The sequence below is a fragment of the Colletotrichum truncatum genome (assembly GCF_014235925.2).
Source record: "Colletotrichum truncatum strain CMES1059 chromosome Unknown Contig_0004, whole genome shotgun sequence".
NCBI lineage: Eukaryota > Fungi > Ascomycota > Sordariomycetes > Glomerellales > Glomerellaceae > Colletotrichum > Colletotrichum truncatum.
This window is the reverse complement of record NW_027222401.1, coordinates 3,079,210-3,105,226: the sequence shown is the minus strand read 5'-3', so window position 1 is coordinate 3,105,226 and position 26,017 is coordinate 3,079,210. Positions and strand designations below refer to the sequence as shown.

Genomic DNA, 26,017 nt, shown 5'->3' with positions numbered 1-26,017 from the left:
ACACTTATGATGACCTATCGGCCCGAGGAGAGATAGTCTCGCTCGCGTCCTTTTCCTTTCCAGTCACCGAACCGCCCTGATCCGAACTAGCTGTTTTCTCAAGTGACCGAGGCTGGTTAGCAACGTTGCTACTGTGATATTCATCTGCACGCCAGAAGTCCTTTTTGCCACTGGCCAAACGCCTGACCCAGGGCGGCAAGATACCACCAGGAATGCGCCAGGTCCAAGGATCTTTCTCGTGCTTGTTGTGGGGAACGATGCGACCAAATGAAGCCTTCTCGATGACCCACACCAGGGTGTTGATGAGGATGTAGCTGCAAACGCCGCCAATCAATCCATCAGCAATGGAGTAAGTGAAAGGCATCAGGGCCATGGTGATAAAAGCGGGAATGGCGTCGCCCATGTATCTCCAGTTGATCTCGGTCACAGCCCGCACCATCATAGATCCAACAAGGATTAAGACGCAGCCAGTGGCCCATGATGGGATTGAAGCAAAAATAGGGGCGAAGAAAACCGAGATGAAAAAGCATAGTCCCGTAACCATAGCCGTGATACCTGTCTTACCGCCCTCGGAGATACCAGCACCGGACTCGACAAAGGCTGTAACTGGAGGGGTTCCGAAAAGGGCACCGATGGAAATACTGATTGCGTCGACCATGTAGGCGACGGAAGAGCCCTCAAAATCCTGAGTCTCTTCGTCGATGAGATTGGCAAACCGAGCCATAGAATAGAGCGTACCAGTGCAGTCAAGAATGTCGACATACAGGAAGGTAATGAGGGCGAGGCCAAACGCACCGCTGTAGCCAGCGACATTCCACTCCTGGACATTCAGTGTTCTCTGAATAGGATGGAAGTCGACAACCTTCTTGAAAAAGTCGAAATTGGAGTCGCCAACAACGGTATCGGGAAAGTATGTAACATCAGTACCTCGCGGCCAAGAAATGATGCTGACAAGGAGTATACCGGCGAGAATGGCTCCCTTGAAGCGGTACATCATGAGCATGACAGTGAGAATGCCACCACAGAAAATACCGATCCACATGGTTGGGTTACGCATCTTGGTTGAAGAGGGGCATAACCCGTTGACCATTAGGTGTTGCTCGCAACCGGCCAACTCAAGAGGAGTGGAAGTAGCGCCAACAATCAAGCCGATACCCTCACTATACGTGAGCCCGATGAGGGTAAGGAAAAAGCCGATACCAACACCAGTAGCAAGCTTGATAGAGCGAGGGATGGCACGAGCAAGCCATTGGCGCATCCCAAGCACGGCAAGGCCAAAGAAGATGAAGCCCTCGATGAAAATAGCGGTTAGAGCGACTTGATACGGCACAGCACCAGTTCCGTGGTAGCCAACTACGGAGTAGGCGAAGTAAGCATTGAGACCCATGCCGGGAGCACAACCAACAGGCATATTTGCAAGTAGGCCCATGAAGAAGGTAGCCAGAGCTGAAATAGCGGCCGTAGCAGTGACGATGTCGCGCTTCACCTCGGCCACACACAGCAGATAGTCCTGGTCCTTGTCGCACGCAAAGTCGGCCTCGGTGCGGGGGCAGACGCAAGTGCCACCCGAATCGGCCACAATAGAAGAATTGACAGCAATGATGTAAGCCATGGCAAAGAAAGCGACAAGGCCGGCACGCAGCTCGGTAAAGAAAAAGGAGCCCTTGCGCTCACGGAGCTATATGCAGATAAATTAGCAAATGCGCAGGCACAAGCTCATGAAGCCTAGCATGCCATTCATCCCAACTTGACATTTAATGCAAGAGGGGTCGAATATTACGGCAAGATCCATTAGGCCACCGGTGAAGGCGGTTGTACGGAGCGGGACGGGAACGGAACTTACATGACCGGAGCCTTCCAACTGGAACCACCGACCGACCGGGCTAGCGGCGACCCTGGCGTTGACCATGTCAACCCACCTCCTCAGATTTTCCATCCACCTCCTCAGCTTTTGAGTCAACCTCCCCATTTTTCGTAATAAAAACTTTTTCTTAGGCGTTGGCTTGGAGTGAGACCAGGGTCTCGAATCAATCGACTCAAGCAAAGAAAAACCACGAGCAGATTAGACCACGGCTCTGAACTATTAGGTGGACGATAAAGGTCGGATATTGATATCAATGTGAAGTGTGGCGCATGTATAGGCAAGCCAGATAGACATGCAAGCTTGAGCCAGCCAATATCAGACGACGTACGACGAGGGAAGGTGTGAGAAAGGCGAACTAAGCGCAGTAAGGGATCTGTCAGATCTCGCGACAGCCGACAACGACGACAAGGAGAGGAGTGAGGAGGACAAGCCTAGAGAGGCAACATCAAGACCAAGGACGGCACAGGGTGTGGTTTTTATCATTAACGCACGGCGGCAGAGGCAAAGCGGATGGGCACCAGCCAGCCAGTCACTCGCCTTATCAGAAAAAAAAAAAAAAAAAACTCGAGCCATTATTTGTTAGCGCGAAAAGGATTATCATTTACTGGATCACCGGGGGCCAGCCTGCGATGGGGCAAAGCGTGGATCACTGGCGCAGGTTGCAGATGGGCGGGTGGATATGGCAACTTGCGAGACCCCAGGTCGCTTCGATGTAGTGTCAATAAAGGTGTGCGTCTGTATCTGTATCGCGAAGACTAAAAGTAAGGTATTCTGGGCAACGCCATTAGTGCGGTACTTGTGTGCAGTCACGGATACATGGTCATGGCATGCATGACTTGAAGTACGGCGCATCGCAAAGTAGGTAATGAGGCGATGACTAGGCCCCCTGGACCTAATGTGGATGCGTCGCCGGTGAAACGGATAATGCAGCGCCATCAACGGTGTCAACGGCATTGCCTGTACGGGTACATGTATGTTACAGGGGATGGTGTTGGGCTTAAATCGTCAAGGTAAGGGCAAGAACTGCGAAGTCAGAACGGGTGGGCGATTCGGAGGAACGAGGAGACCAAAACAAAAACATTTTAGCCGTTCGTTAGAGGAAAACTCATTCGGAAGAGTACGGTAGTGTATGTAATCAGAGATATGACTACAGGATTAGTACTACTGTTTACTCACCTTCCGACGGATTCACCACAAGTTAGAGATTGCCAACCCTGGCCGAGGACTCCATTGGTGTAGCTGCATTCGGGTATGGAGCCGCGCATCTGGGTTGACCAATTTTCTTTGCTCATGGCAGGACAGCACGGGGCAACATGGCAAAGGTGGAGAAGGCGACTACCAAGTGGGCTAAAGCCAAGATGTTTTGGGCAAAGACACGACCTGAGCTGCTATGCAACTGGTACATGCCGTACATTAGGGGCGTCAAATTGGATGTCAAGAGTAGTTTGCTCGGCAGCTTGGTTGTGACGGAATATCTCAGTCCAGTGAGTCCAGCCCTGCGGAGAACGAGAGAAATGTTGAAAATGGTGCGTCGTACAGAAAAAAAAGTTCGTGCAGGCGGATGGATCCTTATCCGGGTTGCTGTCTGTGCGCAGATACGTGGAAGTACCTCGACATTAGGGCCGGGGCTGAAAAGAGTAATATGTCCCCGTCAAGAAAGTGAGTAACAGTTCTGAAAAGTGCCAGGGTGAGCTAAGGTAGTTTAGATACGAATAATGCGTCCCAAGACAAGTAGACATGGGTAGGTGAGCACTTGTTCTTAATTAAGGGATCCCCATTAGTGCTAGACGCGAACAATGCAAGTAGTGTCGTGTCGTGTCAACCGCCACTGCAATCGGGCTAAAATGGAAGAGCCCAGCGTCGTAGCCGAAACTCCTCTCTCTTGGCTGCCCATGATTTTAATATTACTCTCTTTTCAATGTCCTTTCTGTACTGCGTGGTTTGACCAGTTAGACAAGTGAATTGCGCCGCCTCTCTGAAATTCTGAATGTCTGCGAACACTATGTATAGAGCCCACATGAACAGAGTGCCCACCAACGGGGTTCGCGTCCTGGAAGGCACGTTGGCTGGAAATGCTCCTTGAAATCCGCCATCAAAACGCACCAAGAACCCCGAATTTTCTATTCAGAATTAGAATTTTTAAGACCTTTGATTGGCTGCATGTACCCGGAGCTAGACTGTTCTAGGGGCGAGGGGCCGTGAATGGGCGGGGCCATACTTGCCAGTAAGAGTCGAGGTGCGATAACGACACAGCCAGTAATAAGTCTCAACCCGTCTGAGGCTGACCTCACTCCTGCCTTTCTTTTTCGTCTCATTACTGTAGCATTGCGTCTTGTCACCGCTGTCACCGCTGTCACCGCCACCCAACAAAGGCCATAGATCACCGACTGAACACCTTGCCGAGTACGCCATATTGCTCCATATTGACCTTCTTTATTGAAAGTTGCTAGAATCACTAGGAGCGTCAGGCTGGAGTAGGATCCTCAATCTACTTTAACCCCCAGCTTGTTATTTTAAGCTCAATCAGCGAAACTATCAACTAGCTATGTGAAACACTAATGAGCGGAGGCCACGTCTGTTAATCGCCAAGGCGATCATGTCTGCCACAGCTTGATGTCTTGCTTTGGGCGCTTCCAATCCTTGGCCTCGATGCCGCTGGTTGCCATCTGTACCTACAGCTGCCCATTTCGGCTTCCCCCTCCCGCCGCTCTCCACCTCTGGTCATAGAATGGCTGCTGTGGTACCACTTCCCACATTGCCTATCGCAACCCGGACAGTCTGAATGTTATTCACCATGTGCATTCACCATGCCGTGGGAGATGATTGGGAACTACAACGGGGCCGGGTGAAAAGCTGGGCCTCTACACTGATCATTCGGAGATGTCACTACTGGTTCAGTTGTGCCCACCCCCGGAGCTTGTCACTTTTCCGGCCGATAGGAAACACCCGACCTTTCGCCCCCCTCCGTTCAGGGATGCTGATTGCGATGCCGAACATGATTGCCAGCCCCTTCAGCATATACCCACCCCCGCGAATGCACGGTGCTGGAGGGAGACCCAAAACGATTCGGGCAGGCTGCTTTTTGCCTCCTTTTGGTTGATGGCCCGCATATAACTAACTACTGGTCGGCAATGCACGTGCAGCAGCCTAAACACATGCTAACGTTCGCTTCTATGGTCTGGTCATGGGCTCTGCTTCTGGTTGTAGCAGCTTTCTACGGTGACCAACCGCCATACCATACCATGATTGTCAGTCGATTCGATAGTTGTTAAGTACTTATCCGCTTGACCTACGATGGACGCCTTTGTCGGTGAATCATTCTACAAGTGGGAATGCTGGGTTGGACAACGATGTTATTTATGCCTGGGGATGTCGCGTTTGAGCACGATTGGTTGTAAACTGGTTGTAAACTGAAGCCAAATTCACCCACATGTCGACGTATACTGATATAGGTTCGCCTGTGGACTCCTGGCCACGATCACTTTAGCTCAAGTTACACCAGAGCATTGGTATCCGCAAAACAAGGCCAGGATAAATGGATCACGCTGGAAGGTAGGTATTTGCGATACTGGATGTTGTTTGGTGGAATTATACTGTGTCGGAGTACCAGGAAACTCGGCTCTTTAGCTATTCCTCGCCATCGCAAAAGCCCTGTTGTGGATGTAGAAGCAGTTCATCAAGGCTTACTCTTACTCGTCCTACCGTGATCAACCGAACAGAATAGAGCCAGGCCAAATCGGTTTAGCTCTGGCTGTGCAGGGCACGGGACACATGTCCTAAATGGGCCATCTCTTATCTCACGTCCATTCTCTTTCGCATTCGCAGTAGATACAGCAGAAAAGAGTAGATGCCTGGATCCTATCTGACAAGGGGTAACTGTGTTGAATTTACGCCTCGAAATTCTCAAGACCTGATGTTTCCAACCAAGCATGACGGCAAAAAACAATGTGCGACGCACTGGCTACTGCTCTGACACTTTAGGCTGGATCGTACTTCAACCTCGCCCAATGTTTCAATATTTTACCCTGGGTCTGATCTCTCGAGTAGCTACATCTTTGGCAGTTCCTTCCTTCCACCCTTATCTGGCCTAGATGTGACCAGACCATGCGGGATTTGGTCGATTTCCAGGGCCCCGAAAGCACGATCAAGATATCAGGGGCAATGATATCCCCTAATTATCCACTTCGTGTGTGTGAGTGCACACACCGTGTAACAGAGCGGTGCCCAGCTATCTCGGTCAAACCTGATATGACCCGATACCAGTGCCGGGTGCTGGAGTTAGTTAAATTTCGGGATACGCACAAGTTCGTCGGCAGCAGCTTGGCCTTAAGCCCAACTCACGCCAGTTGAGAGGGCATGCAAGTAGTATTCCGCTTTGAACATCCATGATCAAGCACCGAGAATGCTGCCGGTACAGTCCTTCACAGGTGGCACTTGCCCATATCATCTCTCTGCGGCATCTAGACTCTGCTAGTAGATATACAAAGGTTTACACTGTAATGCCATGTTGATTGTTCACTTGTATGTGCTAAGCCAATGTTAGCACCAAGTTGAAGCAGCAACAAGATTCCATCCTAATCATCCGACAACATACCAGCTAATGACCCCAGTATGAAATTTTTGACGGGATAGGATGTGCAGCAATTCAATGTCCTCCGATTATCAGTATGCAAGGCCGTGGAGGTGACGCCTGTTATCAAAAAAATGAAGCAGCGGGGTAGGTTTGCAAGACGCTTGAAGCTTGATGCTCACAAACAATCAGAATGGTCAAATATTTACCATTTGAGAACACAGCGACGTTCTATTCGCAGTTCGCAGTTACCAGAACTCACAAATCAAAGCTTCTGGGCCAGCTAACGTGGGCTGCCACAAAAGGTATCAAGCCGCAGCACTCAAGTCCTGCTAGCGGAAGTCGAGGCTAGCTCAGGTGCCGCAGAGTTTTGAGAACCATCTAGGCCCTAATACTATGGCAAGCGACAGATATAAAGATGGACCCAGGCATAAGAACTATACTCATGCTGCCGACTGCCAGGGTATTGAAGAGTTACCCTATCATCAACGCAGTGTCGACCGGCCCGCAAGTTTCCATTCCGATTCAATAATTAGTTTACGTTTGCCCTGCCCCCATATATGTCAAGGTAGGAGAGTCGACTGACACGTTGACGTCAATAATCTATTAAGACAGCCTCATAAATACTTTTCCGAGTAGAGAACAATTACAGGCTGGGTCAAAATAGCAAGGGGAGTGATTGGAGCACAGGCGCAGCCACTCCCAGTCGCACACGTCGCCTTGAGCCGAAGAAGGGGTACATTGGTACCGGCAGTTACAACAAGTGAATGATGCTGACTGAGACTGTTTCTCATGTTGGTCTACCCTAACGATCGGTAGCACGTAGCCAAAGTGAGTGACTGGTACATGGCCGACATCGATATTACACGAAAGAGTGCGTTAAGGTGGGACAAAGATGACAGGCTGTTGGGCAACAGTTGTGCATGGTCAGTTCCCCTCTTAGTGGGTAGTGCCTTATTAATCCATAACAAGTGGAGTGGATGGGGAGTTTTGGTGCTGCACAAATGAAATCTTTAATCCATAAGATCCGTCCCACTAAGGTATACTACTTAGCAATGCTCGGAGACTATTTACTGTGCGTGACGTCACATGCTGGACCCTGCATTTCGCCTGCACGGTCCCAGTCCCCTACACTTCTTGGATTCTGCAACACAACCTTGCAGCAAATTCCTCCAGAATCCAGATTTAGGACAGGCTAAAACAAGTTGAGCGAACCAACCTATGTACTAAAAGAAGAAGAAGAAAAACAGAAGAAAAAAAAGAAAAAAAAAGAAAGAAGAGAAAAGAACATGCATACAAGAAGAACGAAAGTGAGGGTGAAGAAAAGAGAAGAGTGGGGACAAGCAGTCGCTACTTCCTCACTGAATCGAAAGGAAGCACGTTGAGCATATGACCCCAAGACGTAATGCTGAAGCGCCAAGTGGACGCCCATAGCTGCAGCGGAGACAATGACCCACTACTGCCCACAGCATCCCCCGTAACTACAGCGGTCAGCCGATCGACTGTGTGTGACGCTATCCTGGTCCTAAGTCGTCTGGTCTGATTTCGTCCGTCTGGTTTTGTCTTGCATCTATGACAGACTGAGAGGCCGTGACATGGCCTAGTATTGGCCTGGGCTCTACAATGGTACAAAATTGTCACCCAAGGGTTGCCCCAGCTAAACCAGCCTACCTAGTCCCTGCTATCATTCCGCAGATCGTGGGAAGCCTCTGCGACTCACATACTATATAACTATCATGCTTCCAGCCACATCAACTGGTAACTATCGTTCCCCCGGTATTGTATTTCAGGCCCTAACCAGCCCAAGGCACGAGGAGCCCCTTTAATAGCCCCCTCACTGTCTTTTCGTTCACTTCTCGAGCCCTTCACTCCACGATCCGACCCAAAGATGGGACGCCCTTACCGTCAAGTACCCGACATAAATCTCCATGGCCCTCACCAAACATATGCCTACCAGTATGACCGACCTGCTACCGCCTCGACTGACATATATCCTCCTCGTGGCCGCAGCCCAGGTCCCCGTCACCGTAATAGACCAGAGCCTGCTGCCGCTTCCCATGATAATTACGACCGAATTCATTCACCAAGAGGGCCCCAAGATGGCCGCGAGCATCGAAAGGACCGTAGGGAACGGAAGGACCTCTCCGCAGACGAACACAATACTCAGGTAGACCCAAGGCGCAACCATAATACTCCGAAAAACCGGTTTGTCGATGACGAAGACAAGCCTTATCCCAAGCCCCTTCGGAGCCACGGCCGTTCAGCCGGTGGTTCATACCGTACCGCCCATGATTACGAAGACTCCGATGCATACTCACCTGGTTCCCACCATGCCCATGAGCGGCAACACGCTTACCACCCACCCCGAACAAGCGAAACGAGAAGGTCCAGGTACCCCGACTATGATACTGAGCCGCGTTCTACCGACAAGCGACGCTCTCGCTACACTGACGATGCCGAGCCACATGCTAGCGACAGGCGGAGGTCGCGCCACGCTGACTATAGGGGCGGTGTTTCCCGGGACGCCGAAAAACCACACCGCGCTAAGCACCCTGACTCTGAGGTTGATCCGCGTTCGCACCAAAGAGATCGTTCCTTAAAAGACCATAGGCGCTCAAGAAAGGACTCGCCTGATCCCTACTTCCAATCCACCCGGCAACACTCTGCCAGAGGTCGGTCTGTGCCGCGAAATTCCGCCGTACGAGGTGCCACCGGCGCCGCTCGACCCAGAGCCAAATCTGCTGTTGGATATGCTGCCTTGGGTGAAGCAGCCCAAACAGCTTTTCGCGTTGGCAGTCAGGCAGCTTATCAAATGCGTAATGAGCCAGGGCCATGGATTGGCGAGAAAGGGACTCGTGTTGCAACGGCTGCCCTCGGCGCAGCTCTTGTAGACACCTTTGTTGGTCACAAGGCTGCCAATATGAAAGGTGGCATGCGTCATCAAGCCTTGCGCCAGGCATGCGAGATGGGCATTCGTAACTTCGTCATGCAGCCTGCTGTCAACAGCGCCAACCACCGTAATGGAAGTGGCAGCAAAGGGGGTCGCAAACGACGGTGATGCTTGACATTTTATTGTTACATTTGTGCAATTTCTTGCTTGTTCCATGTTTGTTTTACTTGCTCTTAGGCAGGGGCATTGTTTCGTACAGTCTTGTTGTCCAGGGCTTCCCATCCGACGCTGATCAACTTAATGATAACGAAGAGAACGATACACGAGAAACAGGAATTGAACGTACAATCATGAGGACTAGAATACCATCAGAGAAATTGTTAGTGAGAGATAGTAAAGGGCAGACGCCTGGTATCCCACGGGCTTCTTAACGAGACAAATATCAGAAAATAGTAGAGAAGTATAGTTTGGGCATTACGTATAATCGTTAAGTACAGTAAACAATTTCAATAATCAATCCGATGATGCAAAGTGCACCGTTAATCTTGGTGGAAAATAGGCCCCCAATCAACGCACGGGATGCAGCCAAGCCGGTTTGCTCAACATACCTCTTCAAAGTTGTAAATGCAACAATTTAAGCGTCGGAAGATACCTCCTCAACGATAGGATCAAGGGAATGAGGCCTTGGCCTGAACCACCAGCATATTTGCTTTGATACCAGACGTGATAAATACGCCTGCAGCCAGACCAAGAGATTCTCTGACCTCTTCGGGCACTCTCACAGAGGTATGGCTTTCTGAAGGCTTCGCAGAACCGTGACGACCCAGGACAACGAGATTGTGCCAGGAGACATCCTTTGAATCCACCCGAATACCCGATGTTGCTTGAGTTAGAGCAGCATTAATGATATCGCTGGCGGATGACTTCTCGAATTTGACACGTGAGCCGACGGCGGTCGGAACGTGTGTAGAAACAAAGCCAAAATAATCAGTGTCCTGATGTTGAGACTCCTCCCCATTCGATGACGTATAGTGGACCACGGTCGCCGTGGCATTCTGCTTCTCGCAAAGTTGTAGCACCAAGGCAAGGGCAAACCTATCGTCCCTACCGCCAAAGTAAGGTAAGAAAATATGGTGGGATTTGTGCGTAACTGGAATCGATGGAATGTCTTGGTGAATGTCGCTAAACGAGTAAGCTCGCATGAGCTTGGTGCGTTCAAGTCCGGAATCGTTTGGTATCGGAAGCATGTTGGGGAAGAAGATACCAATATTATGCTCCACCGATGCGAAGAGGGACTTGGCAAATCCCGTATAAGCCGCCGCCAGCTTGTTGTTAACTCCGTCAGCTGGAGAAACTTGCGAGTCTACCAAGCTGCCGCTTTCACTCCAAGGAACCAGCAGAAGGTCTGATGATATGTCCGAAGACTTTGACAGAAGTGCTTCCGCAAATCGAGTCTCAGGCATAATAGACACCTCGCCAGAGACTGCAACCTTCAGAAACTGACCAACAGTACGGAATATATTGACAACAGGGTCATTTCGAGTAAACTCGGCCACTTGAGACACGGTCATAACAGATGAATCACGGTCCGTTAAATGCAGCAGACGGAAACCATGAGCTCGTACAGCTTGTGCATCCTTTGAATACGGCCCAATCGCAACTGTTTCAGAATGAAGACCGTCTTTGTCCTCACTGCTGCAGCTGTGCTGATTGTCAGGCGCTGCCTGCTTCCCAAAGAGCGACACCAAATTTAGCAACGCCGGCATATTGTCTAGTCGGAGATACACCAATAGGCGTCGAACGCGATCACTGGTTGGCTTGCTAGGCTCTGTTTCGTCACCAGTGCTGCGGCCAGGAATGGCCTCGCCGGTATCCCAGTCAATTTCGCCGCGCTTCCATGCTTCGAGTTTCTTCTGATACCAAGGGGGGTATAGATAGGAGGTTAAGGGGGTGGTTATGAAGGTTGTCAGAAGAGCCATAACGACAAAAATAGTAAACGTTCTTGTGCTGAGAATCTTGGCTTGCAGCCCGATGTTCTGCGATGTGAAGTCAGTGTACACATTCCATATCATCATCTGCGACTAGATACAGGTAGTCAATGACGAGAAAAGAAACCTACCAATACGATCAGCTCCACGAGACCTTTACAACTCATCAAGGCCCCAATGGAAAAAGACTCCCTCCAAACCAACCCATTCAGCCGAGCAGCAATGGTAGCGCCAATGATTTTGGTGAAGAAGGCGGTTAAAGTCACTGCAAAAACGTAACCCCAAGTAATCCCACTATCCAGTAATCCTAGATTCGTGTTCAAACCAGACAAAGTGAAGTATAGGGGTAAAAAGAGGGCACCGATCAAGTCTTCCAGTTTCTCAGTGACTTTAATGGCAAAGCCATTCTCGCGTGGCAAAATGAGTCCGACCATGAAACCTCCGAAAATAGCATGAACACCGATAATACCAGTGAAGAAAGCAGAGGCAAGGGCGATCAGCAAAATCAGCGCGATCATACTCTGCGAAGGTCCGTTTTCAATGCTACCAGACCGACGCAAAAACCATATGAGAATGGGCCTGACTGCGTACAGAAGAAAGAGCATGTACCCGACACAGGCCAGAAGAATCCACAAGGCTGAGAGGCCAGTGCCTGCGTTGGCGAGGGCAACGCAAAGTGCAAGCAGGATCCACCCTGTATATCGTTAGGTTATTGTTGTAGATGGGGAAGAAGTTATTTCCAGTAGCAACTTACCGACAACGTCGTTAGCTACACCGGCCGAAAGCACAATGACACCTACTGTTGTGTCAAGCAGCTTCAATTCGGTCAAAATTCTGCAGAGGACAGGAAAAGCCTAACACAAATGGGTCAGCGTGCCAATCCGAACTGCGACTTGCATGCGGCTTAAAGCTGTCATACTGTAATTGCAATAGCAACACCAATGAAGAGCATGTATATGCTAAAGTTAATGTGCATGACGCCCTCGTCACCAGCAAACTGGTTGTACAGGCCCCAAGCAAGGGCACATCCCAGTGCGAAAGGTAACGCTAACCCAGCGAAAGCAACTGATGTTGCTACGCGCCAGTTGCTGACAAGGAAGCGTACGTCGGTCTCCAGACCAATAAGGAATAGGTACAACACAAGACCAAGGTTGGCAACGAGCGTAAGATTTGGGATCGAGTCTGTCGGGAATATGGCATTTCGAAAACCGGGTATGCGGCCCATAACTGAAGGGCCAAGTATAATGCCGCCAATTACCTCAGCAATCACTCGAGGTTGTCGGATTTTGGACAGCGGCCAGTGAAGAAGGTGACAGACGATAATGATCAAGCCGGCCTGTAGAGGGCAAGTCGAGTTAGTGCTGAACATGCGGTTCAGACCGTTGGCTGGAGTGGCCCCTTGAGGCTCGAAGACACAAACCTGAATAATAAAGATAGTAATAGGATCTTTGGGGTTATAATGGGATGGGTTTGCACCCTCAATAACACCGCCCTGGGGAGTAGCTCTGTTGCCTCCCGTGGAAGTCGGCGCGGCTAACGAGGTTGCCGTCGCCGGCAATAGTGACGTGATGGACGACATATTGCGGCCGCCTGGTGTGGTTTCGTGGTTGTGCAGGGCGCGGGTGTGGTGATACCTGTGTCTAACCAAGATATACACTTGAGAAACTGATGAGAGTTGCGACAAGGCCCACTCGAAACCACATGCCGGTGCTTCAAGATCGATGTGGCAGGAATAGAAGAGCTACTGGTCCGAAATGGTAGCTGGGAGGCTCTCTTATGGAAAAGAGGAGATCGGCGTCGCCCAGGTAGTCCCAGGTAGTACCGCTGTTGATGGTAGTGTGATACTGTGGAGGGGGGGGGGGGGGGGGGGCTAAGTTTGGGTGGGTGGGCTGGTTTATTTGTCGCCTGGATAAGAAGAGGTTGGCTGGTGAGGCCCGATAGTCTCCTCTAAATGGTGGCTTCGTAGGATGCAGATGGTGGTGGAGTTGGCGTCTTATTTGATCACTTGCCCACCGCCTTGGGTTGGCAACACGGCGACACGTGAAGGTTTTCTGCCAGGGGCTTAGGCCGGGGATTTGAGAAGTCAAGGAAAGGCTTCATAACCTTCTATTGTCTGACTCTTATCATAGGCTTGTCAGCAGCAAATAGATACACCGCTGAGGTCGGCAGCCAATACATCACTAAACAAGGCGCATGCTTGGCGGCACGTGGCTCATTTAGGAGTGACATGAATGATACAGGCGTGACATTCGGGTGTGGCTGTGGACCATACCCCACTTCCTACTTTGACTGTGAACTTTGTGGTGTTTGCGTAATGTCGAACTAGACAAGGGCTCTGATTCAAACATTATGCAGGTCTTGGGGTAGTTGGGGAAGTAAGTCGGGTGGGGAGCTACGAGCGAAAACAGGTGTTGGCTGACTCGGTTGGATTGGGGATAACCAGCCAACCTGGAGATGCGGGGAATAGAGTGATGTATACCTCCACAGGCATTCTAAATGTTAGCTCGCAACTTCGACCCACCATACACACCGTTTTCACTACTAATTAGCCAACATATAGCAAATATTACTCCTAGCTATTTTTCGCTAGAGGCTATGTTTAAATATCTTTTAAGTTATACTTTTCTCTTTATTTATCAAATAACTTAATATTATAATATAATATTATAACTCTTTTTATTAAGAATAATAATTTTACTAAATTTTATTATCTACTACTATAGTACTATACGCGACTAGCATATTATACTAGCTTCTAAACCTATACTACTACTACTACTTCTTCTTATTTTTTTTATTAAATCTAGTCTAAAAGAGGTCTTTACTTCCTTCTACTATATTAATATTATAATTTATTATCTTAATTTTTATATTTTAAGATTACTAATACTATATACTATAATAGGGTATTACTATAGAGTATTATAAAGTATAAAGAATATTATAATTATATTGTACTAGGATAGTTACTTATATTTTTTATAAAAATACTTAAAAGATAATTAATAGTTTAATATATTATTTATAATATTAAATAGTTATTATACTTAAATTTATTATAATATAAGAATTATAATAATATATATTTTATACGTATAGACTTAAGAAGTATCTAAGTATATCTAACCGTTATATAACTAATAAATTATTATAAACATAACTAGTTAAAATTCTATTAACTAAACTTTAACTTTGAAAGTTAACTCTTAATAAGTATAACTAGTTAAACCTTATACTATAACCTTAGTTAACCAATAACAAAAGTCTAATTTATTTACTATTAATATCTTACTTTTTCCTCTCTATAATTAGAATAATTAAGTAACTATATTATACTTTAATATAACTACCTATTTATCCTACTATTTATAACCTTTTATTATTTTTTCCTAAGTACCTTATAATAGTAAATTAGTTATTCTTATAACTAGCTATTATTATTCTTATAATTCTACTTAGTAAGGTATAATATCTAAATATATAATAAGCTCTAGTCTTAAGTCCTTAATCTAGAAGGTTAATAATTATTGTTAAGAAAAACTATAATACTTATTATTATTATAACTATTCCTAACTAAAAACCTAAAATTTATTCTAATTATTCTTAATAATAGTTATTAATAATTATAATAATAGTATTTAATAGTATAAATAAATAAGTTTATATTATAATAGTAAGTTAAAATATATCTAATATACTTTTATAATATAATAAAAGATAATATAATATAAAGTATTTTTATAATAAGAATAATAAGAGGTAAGAAACTTTACTTATAAATAAGGTTAAACAATATATAAAATAATAGATTAGCTTATATTAAAGCTAGGTTAGTTATAAAACTAATAGCTAGCTAAAAAAGAAGATTAGGCTAGTTATATAATTAAATAATATTAATTATAATAACTAAAATAAGAAGCCTTAAGCTATATTAGGTATATATAAGTATATATATAATATAGTTTATAAATTACCTTCTTAATTAGACTAAGATCTTCTTTATTATAAATATAATTAAGTTAACTAAATAAACTTTCTAATAGAGTTAAAGAGAGTATTTTATAATTATTTAATATTATAAAAAGTATTAAAAGCTAACTAGTATATAGCTACTTTAGCTAGTTATCTTAAGTTATACTAAGGCTTTAGAGATTTATATAAGGTAAATAAGGTAAATAGAAGTATAATATACTTATACTTCTAATAATTTATAACTTTCTTAACTTAAATTATATAATATTAAATAAATAAGTAATAAAAGAATTCTTAATATTAAAAAGAATAAATAATTAATAAACTTAGTTAAAAAAAAACCTTTATATAAACTAATTTATTATAAGTAGTAGTTTAACTTAATTATTTTATTTATAATTAGTATAATATTTTAAATGAGTTTTTAGAATTTAGTTAATTATTTCTATTTATTATTAGTTTATAAATAAAAAGTAATACTAAGTTTATACTTTATTTTAATTATAAGATTAGAGATCTCTAAGACTTAAATATAAAAAGTAATCTCGAAAGTATATATTAAGTTTTTAATTATACTTAATTATATATAAAATATAAAATATATATATTTAGTAAGTTAATTAATTATAATTAGTATATTATTATATTTTACTTTAATAGGAAGTTCTTTAAGTTAAAGTAACTTTATTATAAAGTCTAGTAAGTTTAAGTATTATAATATAGGGGGTATAAATAATAATTCTAATCTTTAACATAGTTTATATTTATAAAAATTACTTTTAATATAAACTTTATAATCTTTAATTACTTTAAATATATCTTAGTAACTAATTTATTTATTATAATATTATTTAATTATTTTCAAAGTTTAAGAACTCCTTAATATCTATATATAAGTATAATATAAATTCCTATAATTTAATTATAGGTTATTATTCTAACTATATTAATTCTAGCTTTTTAATAATAAATGAAAGTTTCTATATAAGTATAAATCCTTATTTATATTTCTTAAAGATAATTTAGGTTTCTTCTAAAACTAGAATTATAAAGTTTAGTTATTAGTTATTTATATTAGTTTTATTATTTTCTAATCTTTTATAATAAATAATTTTAAAATCAAATTTAGAAGTAAATTCTATTTATTTAACTTATTATTTATTAAGTTTTTTTTAAATATTATAAAGTATAATAAGTTTTTATAATTAATATAAGCCTTAATATAATACTTAGTTCTTAAGAGTTATAATTCTTATTTCTTAATACTTTAATAATTACTATAAGTTCTTTATTATATATTTAGTAATTAATTTCTAGGTTTAAAAACTTATAAGAATAAAAAGTATAAGAATATAGAATATTATTATTATTATATTATTTAAGCTATCCTCTTATAATAAAATCTAAATAGTTAGTTTCTAGTTTAAAAGATTTCTTAGGATTTAAGATTATAACTATAAGTTTTAAGCTTATATAGTTTTTTACTTCTTAAAAAGCTTTTTATTATTTTATTTAACTATTTTAATAAAATATCTTTTTAAATAAGTTTTATTAATAATATTATTATTTTAGAAAAGTTTTAAAGAAATTATTAAAAAGAGTTAATAAATCTTAAGAAAGCTACGATATCTTTAAGATTTTTAATATAAGCTAGTTTCTTATAGCTTTAACTTTATTTACTAATATCTTAATCTATCTAAGTATAATAATAAATCTAAAGAATTTAACTTTTATTTATAAAAGAAGCTTTTATTAGGTTTTATAAATAGTTAAACTATCTCTTAAACTTTAAGAATCTAATAAATATATTCTTTATATTTCTTATATATTTTAAGAATAATCATATATTATTAAAGTAAATAAGTTTAAGCTTATCTAGATATTCTTAGATTATATACTTGATTATAATTTAAAAGATAATAAGTATATTATTAAGTCTAAATAATATATTAAGAGTCTTAAATTATTTTTATTTTACTTTAAAAACTACTTTCTATTATTCTTCTTTAGTTATTAATATAAGATTATAAGCCTTTTTAAGATTTATAATAATAAATTATTAAGTATTATAATATAAATCTTATAAATCCGAAATTAAGAGTAATAAATATTAGTTTTTAATAATAATATTATTTAGTTTTTAATAATTTATATATACTTATTTCTTATTAGTATTATTTTTATATAAATAGTATAAAGTATTTAGTTAGTAATATTAAAGGTTAATTAAACTCTTTAGTTAAGTTTCTATTTAGCTATTTATTTCTTCTAAGTAAAGGGGATAAACTTTATTAAAAATAAGATTATAACTTTGTTTTTAGTTTAATCTTATGTTTATTATTACTATATTCTTATAGTTTAGTTCTAAGGTTTAATATAAAGAGTTTATTATAAATTCTATATTCTATAAGAATTTTAAATAGTAAGTTTTTATAACTTTATTAAATATTATTATAATTAGTATTTTAATATAAATATCTTTTATTCTAAGAAATAAGTTTTATCTTATTCTTTATATTATAATCTATATAAAAGCTATATTAAGTATTCCTTTAAGGCTATATTATTATATTTTATTAAGCTTATACCTTAGTTAATTTTAAAGTTATTCTTCTATAGTTATAGAATTCTAAGGATTACTTTATATTATCTTATCTTAGTATTATTAAGAGTAATAAACTCTATATAGCTATAGTAAATTAAAGAGAATTAGATTATTTCTAAACTAATAATACCTCTACTATATCTAACTTTTTTCTCTTCTATATTATTTAATAAGTATAAGTATTTTCTCTTAATTTACAATATTTCTCTTTTTTATATTATTTATAAGAATAAAAAAATATCCTTAAGCTTTTAAGTCTATTAAGGCTTACATAATATACCTTCCTAAGTTTACTATAATCTTAAGATATATATTATTATTTATAATATATAGAGACTTTTCCTTAAAGCTTATCCCTTATTCTTTTAAAAGTAGCTTTACTTATCTTTTAAAATTATCTTTTTCTTATATTTATTTTTATATAAGATTATAAGATTAGGTATCTCCTTAAGTACTTTATTTAGTTATTATAATAGTCTTTATACTTAGGATTTACCTTTATTATAGACTTTATAAATATCTTAATTATATTTCTTTTATAATATTAACTTCTTTAGTTAGTATTTTATAAAGTATTCTAAGTTTTATATAAAGATAGTATAAGAATACTTAAAAGGTAATTAATAGTTTAATATATTATTTATAATATTAAATAGTTATTATACTTAAGTCCGTTATAATATAAGGATTATAATAATATATATTTTATACGCACGGACCTAAGAAATATCTAAGTGTATCTAACCGTTATATAACTAATAAAGTATAATAGGTATAAGTAGAAACCCTATTAATTAAACTTTACCTATAAAAAAGGTAAACCTTAATAGGTATAACTAGTTAAACCTTATATTATAACCTTAATTAACTAATAGAGAAAGTCTAATTTACTTAATAGGGAAATCCGATTTATCTACTATTAATACCCTACTTTTTCCTTTCTATAGTTAGGACTATTTACCTTACTATTTATAACCTCTTATTCTCTCTTCTTAAGTACTTTATAATAGTTAATTAGATATCCTTATAACTAGCTACTATTATTCTTATACTAAGACTATTATTATACTTACTTAAGGTATTAAAATAAAGCTTCTCTTATCTATTTATAAGGGTTTAGATAATATTAATAATACCTTATAAAGTATAGTTCTAGTTTAAAAGTTCCTAGTTATATCTTTTAAGGTTCTTAATAGTATTCTAAAGCTACTTAAGGATTATAGCGTTTAAGTTAAATATGTTCTAAAGCTTACTAATATCGCGGTTGTTTTTATTAATTTAATATTAGAGTTCTTTATTATTATTATTATCTTCGTCTTCTTTAGATTCTTCTTCTATAACCTTTATTTCTTCTACCCTAAGTTCCTAAGTAAGGTTCTTAGAAGGTACCTTCCCTTAGAAGAGGTAGAAGAGGTAATAAGGGTCTTTATAATACTAGATAAAGATATTATATTAGAAATACTACTTATTAGTTTTTAAAAAGTTAACTTACTAAATAGGAGTAATTAAAGTATTATAGCTAGCTAGTAATAGTAAGGTTTCTACTAATAGAATCTAAAGCTATAATACTAATAAATAAGTTTTATATTATATATAGGTAGGTTATATTAATAGATTAAGGGTTAGGGTAAGGTAATTAGTCTTATACTAAGTAACGAGGTAGTAATATTATAAACTATAAGCTAACTTAAAAGTTATTTAAGATAAATTATAAGTTAATTACTAAAGAATTATCTAAGAGGCTTTAAGTAGTACTTAAGTCTTAATCTATATATAAGTACTAGAGTAAGTATTCTAGGAGGCTTTAGTAATTACTTACCTTACTTATTATAAGCGCTTACTTACCTTAGTATAAGTACTTACTAATACTTTATTAGTACTTACTTCCTTATTATTATATAACCTATATAGTAGTTCTTCCTTTCCGAAGATAACCTATTATTCCCTATATTTCCTATATATATCTAGTAGTATAGCTACTAGCTTAAGTAGGTTTATTATCTTTTTATTAGTAATACTAACGGGTCGTAATATTTACCCTAATACTTAATTTACTAATATAACCTACTAATAAAATAATATATATCTTATTATTAGTTTTATAGCTTTAATTTCTATTAGTAAAATCCTTACTAATACTAATTAGTTATAATACTTTAATTACTTTTATATAGTAAGTTAACTCTATATAAACTAATAAGTAATATTAGGATTATATCTTCTTTAAATATCTTAAAGAATATTATACCTAAGTCTTCTAAACCTTCTCTAGGATTATTTTTAAGAAGGGTATATACAATTAATTAATTAAATAAGTTAATAAAGGGAATAAAGACCCTAGTAAAGTATAATAACTTTATAATAAGATTACTTTTAAACTCTAATACCTTAAGAAGATATTATAATAGTTTAGTAATAAATCCTAGAGACTCCTAAGCTAGAAAATAAACTTATAAACCTTTATAATAAGGACTATATAAATAGACTCTAAAAGGAAGTTAATATATTAAAAGCTATTATTAATATTATTTAAGTATTAATAAATAGATATAAGAAACTTTATTTTAATACCCTTAGTATATATAATAAACCCTTAAGGTTTCTTTATTTAGCCTAAGAATTATTATAGTTTCTATAATTTAAACTTTTAAAATAAATTAAAAAAAGTCTTATATACTTTAATTCTATTAAATATTAAGATATTTTAATAGTTTAAACCTTTCTTAGAGAACTATTAATAAAATAGTACTTTAGAAGATTATAATATAGAAACCTATAATATCTTTAATAATTCTAAAGGATTTAAATAAATACTTAAATTCTTATTCTAAAACCTAGATAAATATAATAAAGTAGAAAGGCAACTTAATAACTTAGGATTAACTAAGTTAATAATTCATTATTTAACTAAATTTTAATACCTCTATGTTACTTAATATATAATTAATAAGTTTAAGATATTTATATTCTTTTCTAAACTTAAAGATAAAATTAAGTATTAAGTTATTAAATTAAACAAACTAAAAGACTTCTTTAGTTATATTAAACTTATTATTAAAATTAAAAACTATTTTCTTTTAAAAAAAAGTAAAGACTAATAACTTAGTAACTTAATCAAGAAATACTAGTAATAAAACTAAAAGAAATTTTATTAATATAATAAGAATTACTTTTAATAGAACTAGTAAAGAATTACTATTTATTAATATTATAATAGCTTAACAAACCTAAGTATTATTAATAAAGATAATAAATAAAATCAAACCCTTTTAAAAAAAGACTTAATATTATAATTATAATAAACTTAGATATATAATAAGAAATTATAGATATTTTAAGAAGGAATAAGAATTATGATAATAAGCTAGTATAATATAGAAGTAATAATAAATAATAAAAAATAAACTAACTATTTTAATAACCTATATAGTAATTATAAGGAAGCTAAAGAAAATAATAAATAATATTATAAAACCTTTTCTAAATAATCTTAATATACTACTACTAAAATAAATAATAAAATTCTTATAAGAATATATAGATAAAGTATAAGCTTCTTTAATAATAATAATTAATATTTAAGTAAAAAGAAATAAGAAGTAGCTAATAAGCTTAAGAAAGCTTTTATAAATAGTATAATTATTAAAAACCCTAGACTATTATAAGATAGCTAGTAACTTACTAATTATACTTAAATTAACTTAGTTATAATACCTAGCTCTTTTACTTTTAAAGAAATATAATACTTTAATAAGAAAAATAAATAAGCTATTAATAAACTAAACAAAGCTATTTAAATAAGCCTTAATAATAAAGTTTAAGCCTTAGATAACTAAGTTAATAAATACTTAGTATAAAAAAGAAATAAAAAGAAACTCTTAAGAAGTAACCCTTATAAGTAGTTTATACTTAAAAATAAAATAAGTAGTTTTATACTAAAGAAGAATAAGATTATAGAAAGTAACTATACCTTTATATTTATTAATAAGATAAAGTAGAAAGTAATTAAGTAACTTACTAAGATATTTTAAAATTAATAACTTAGTATAAGATTAATATATTAATATAATAAGTAATAGATTACTTAACTATAAAAAGAATAATATACTTATTAATAATAAGCTTAGGAAAAATTAGATAACGTAACTAAGTAATAATAAACTAGAGTATTAGATATTTAAATTAAAAGATAAAATAATATTTAAGATAACTTAAAGTAGATTTATAAGATTAATTAAGAATTTAAAGAAATAAATAAAATTAAGGAAAAGGAAATTAATAAATATAACCCTATATAGAAGGACAAACTTTAGTAGATTACTAAATAATAATACTTTAGAATAGTACGTTACTTTATAAGTCTAATAAATTTAAGAATATTAAAAGACTTTTATAACTTAAAGGTATTTATAATAATAAAGATACTTAAGATAATATTAATATAGATAATACTAGTTTAGATAAGAATATAAAGTAATATAATTAGATTTAATATCTTATAAAAGTTTTTAAGTATTAGAATATTAAACTTTATAATAATAACTAATAAGTATACTTCTTTAGAGTCTTATAAAGATATAAATATTTATTTTTTAAAGAAATTATTAAGATAAATAATTACTTACTACTTAGAATTAAGAGTAGAAAAAATAATAAAGTATTCTAAGAATAATATATTATTAATAAATATCCTATATACTTAGCTAATAAATATAAGTATAAGTTCTACTTAAGGAAATAAAATAATAATATAATTACCTAAGTATATATAGATAATAAACTATTTATATAAGACTTAGATAAGTATAAAGAATATAAAGGAATTACTATCTATAAGAATAATAGTAGCTAGTTATAAGGATATCTAATTAACTATTATAAGGTACTTAAGAAGAGAGAATAAGAGGTTATAAAGAGTAAGGTAAATAGGTAGTTATATTAAAGTATAGTGTAATTGCTTAATTATTCCTAACTATAGAAAGGAAAAAGTAAGGTATTAATAGTAGATAAATCGGATTTCCCTATTATGTAAATCGGACTTTCCCTATTAGTTAATTAAGGTTATAATATAAGGTTTAACTAGTTATACCTATTAAGGTTTACCTTTTTTATAAGTAAAGTTTAATTAATAGGGTTTCTACTTATACCCGTTATACTTTATTAGTTATATAACGGTTAGATACGCTTAGATATTTCTTAGGTCCGTACGTATAAAATATATATTATTATAATCCTTATATTATAACGGACCTAAGTATAATAACTATTTAATATTATAAATAGTATATTAAACTATTAATTACCCTTTAAGTATTCTTATACTTAGTAAGCTTAAAGGATTTCTAATTTAATTTAAGAACTATTATAATTTTTACTACTTAAACTTCTAGAATAAAGCTAAGAAAGTCTTATATATTTTAACCCTCTTAGATAGGAAAGCTTTTTAGTAGTTTAAACTATTCCTAAGGAACTATTAATAAAATAAAAAAATAAAAGATTATAATATAGAAACTTATAGTATTTTTAATAGCTTTAAAGGATTTAAGTATATACTTATTATTCTAAAACCTTAATAAGTATAGTAAAGTAGAAAAGGAGCTTAATAACTTTAAATAAACTAAATTAGTAATTTATTACTTAGCTAAGTTTTAACGATTTTATACTACCTTATATATAATTAATAAGTCTAAGATATTTATATTCTACTTAAAACTTAAGATTAAAGCTAAAAATAAGATTATTAAATTAAATTAAATAAATAATCTTCTTACTTATACTAAATTCACTATTAAAATTAATAACTATATATTTAAATAAAGATAAGAGAAAAGTAAAAAATAATAACTTACTAACTTAGTTAAGAAATATTAATAATAAAACTAAAAAAACTTTTATTAAAATAATAAGAATTAACTATAATAAAGCTAATAGAGAAATACTATATATAGATATTATAATAGACTAATAAACCTTAGTATTATTAATAAAAATAGTTAATAAACTATTAACCTTAGTAAAAGAAAGACTTAAAGTATTATAATTATAATAAACCTAGATATATAGCTAAAGACTATAAATAACTTAAATAGATCTAAAGATTATTATAATAAGCTAGTATACTTTAAAAATGATAAGACTATAGTAATAAGAAGTAAACTAACTATTTTAATAACTTTTATAAAAATTATAAAAAAGCTAAAGAAAATAGTAGATAATACTTTAAAAGCCCCTCTAAATAATCTAGATATAATACTACTAAGATAAGTAAAAAGACTCTTATAATAATAGATAGATAAGATACTAGCTTTTATAATAATAATACTTATCTATTAAAGCTTAATAAATAAAAATAAGTAGCTAATTAACTTAATAAAGCCTTTATAAATAAAATAATTATATAAACTTCTAAGCTATTATAAGATAGTTAATAACTTACTAACTAACGTAGTTTATAAGTAAATAGGTTACTTTTCAAGACTTATATAATAGTTATAAGAAAACTTAACTATAATACCTTAAATTAATTAAAACTATATAAAATCCTCTTCTTTGGATATTAATTTAGCTTTCTAATATATATAAATATTATAGCTAGGCTTTCTATAAATACTATATCGTCGCGTATATATTTCTAGTCTCCTCGTATAACTATTAATTTAACTTATTTCTACCTTTAACTACTCTATTATATCTATTTAAGACTTTAAATTATTTACTTATTTAATTATTAATAATCCTCCTTACTATAGTTATTTTTTTTATATACTAATAGTAGCTAAGGTAGTTATTTACCTCTTAAAGATTAGCTAAGTTACTTCGTATTAAGGTTTATTAATATATAATAATTATTATCCCTTTCTTTAGCTATAATATACTTAAAAGAATTAATATTAAAAAGCTATTTTAATATTATATAATATAATTATTAATATAATTAAATTATAAAGAATTTTAATTAGGTTATTTAGTATTTTTATAACCTAAGCTAATAATAAGTTAGCTAAAGATATAAATAGTAATAATATATAAAGCTTAATATCTAGCTATAAAACTATATAATTAAGGTTATATAATATAAGGCTAAATACTTTAAAACCTACTTAAATATTTATTTTTATTATTATAATATTATATATTTAAAAAAATCTAAAAAGAACTCTTTTTTATAATATATATAATATATATTTATATTAGACTCTTAATCTATTTACTATATACTTTTTTATAAGATTAAAATACTTAACATTAAAAGGTTAAAGTTTATATAATAAGTAAGTAAGTATATAAAGTATAATAATCTTATACTCTTTATAATATAGCTTAAAATCAATAGAATAATAGCTTTTATAACTATTAAGGATAAAGAGGTAGTAAATACTTTTTATATAACTTCTTATATAAAAATCAAAATACTTTATCTATTCTAAGCCTTTTTTATTTATTATCTAACTAAATTCTATAAGTATAATTACTTAATTAAATAGGAAAGGGTTACTATATATCTAGGAGTTAAGGTAGACTTTACTTATAAAGATAATATATAGTAAGATAGTATAGCTATATAACTTAATACTTTAGATTATTATAACTTATTCTTAATTCCTTTATTAAGCTACTTTTAGCTTACTATATTACTTTAAAGTTATTATAACTATTTTAAAAGAGATTTTACTTATTATAAATCTAGTCTTATTAAAGTTATAGATATTATTATTATATATTCTATATTTTATAATTATATTTTAAATAAAGGAAAACTTTATACGATATATATCTAGATCTTTATAGAAAACCTTTTAATTATCGATTTTTTAATTAAAACGCGTTTAATTTTAGGTTATTATTATATAAAGTTTAAAGCTTAGTTTATTCCGACGCGTTATATACTATAGTTATAAAGAAGCTAATTAGCTATTTCTTAAATACTACTTAAGTATAGTAGAATTAATTATATATCTAGATTAATAATATATTATATAATACTTTTCTCTTTATATAAGTTTTTTTTTTTAGGTAGTTAGATATTATATTTCGTAATTTAGCTATAGAATCGTTTTTAGAAGATTATTTAAGATACTTTATAAATAGATATAGCCTTTTATATACTTAATTTTAGGTTAGATTAAA

The 26,017-nt window shown here is 34.9% G+C and overlaps 3 protein-coding genes across 3 annotated transcripts; 1 reads left to right on the top strand and 2 right to left on the bottom strand.

The window, feature by feature from the left end:
- Nucleotides 1-4: 4 nt before the first annotated feature.
- On the bottom strand, nucleotides 5-1,936 carry CTRU02_207589 (purine transporter; the record flags this gene model as incomplete). Its single annotated transcript, XM_036727551.2, has 2 exons — nucleotides 5-1,678; nucleotides 1,844-1,936. The coding sequence occupies 2 exons, from the start codon at nucleotides 1,934-1,936 to the stop codon at nucleotides 5-7; spliced, it is 1,767 nt and encodes a 588-aa protein (XP_036580917.2).
- Nucleotides 1,937-8,322: 6,386 nt separating this feature from the next.
- Nucleotides 8,323-9,492, top strand: CTRU02_207588 (uncharacterized protein; the record flags this gene model as incomplete). The annotated part of the gene is made up of 1 exon (XM_036727553.1): nucleotides 8,323-9,492. The coding sequence occupies one exon, from the start codon at nucleotides 8,323-8,325 to the stop codon at nucleotides 9,490-9,492; it is 1,170 nt and encodes a 389-aa protein (XP_036580918.1).
- Nucleotides 9,493-9,992: 500 nt separating this feature from the next.
- CTRU02_207587 (sodium hydrogen exchanger family protein) lies at nucleotides 9,993-12,891 on the bottom strand (the record flags this gene model as incomplete). The annotated part of the gene is made up of 5 exons (XM_036727552.1): nucleotides 9,993-11,360; nucleotides 11,444-12,006; nucleotides 12,067-12,166; nucleotides 12,232-12,648; nucleotides 12,733-12,891. The coding sequence occupies 5 exons, from the start codon at nucleotides 12,889-12,891 to the stop codon at nucleotides 9,993-9,995; spliced, it is 2,607 nt and encodes an 868-aa protein (XP_036580919.1).
- Between the last annotated feature and the right edge of the window lie 13,126 nt (nucleotides 12,892-26,017).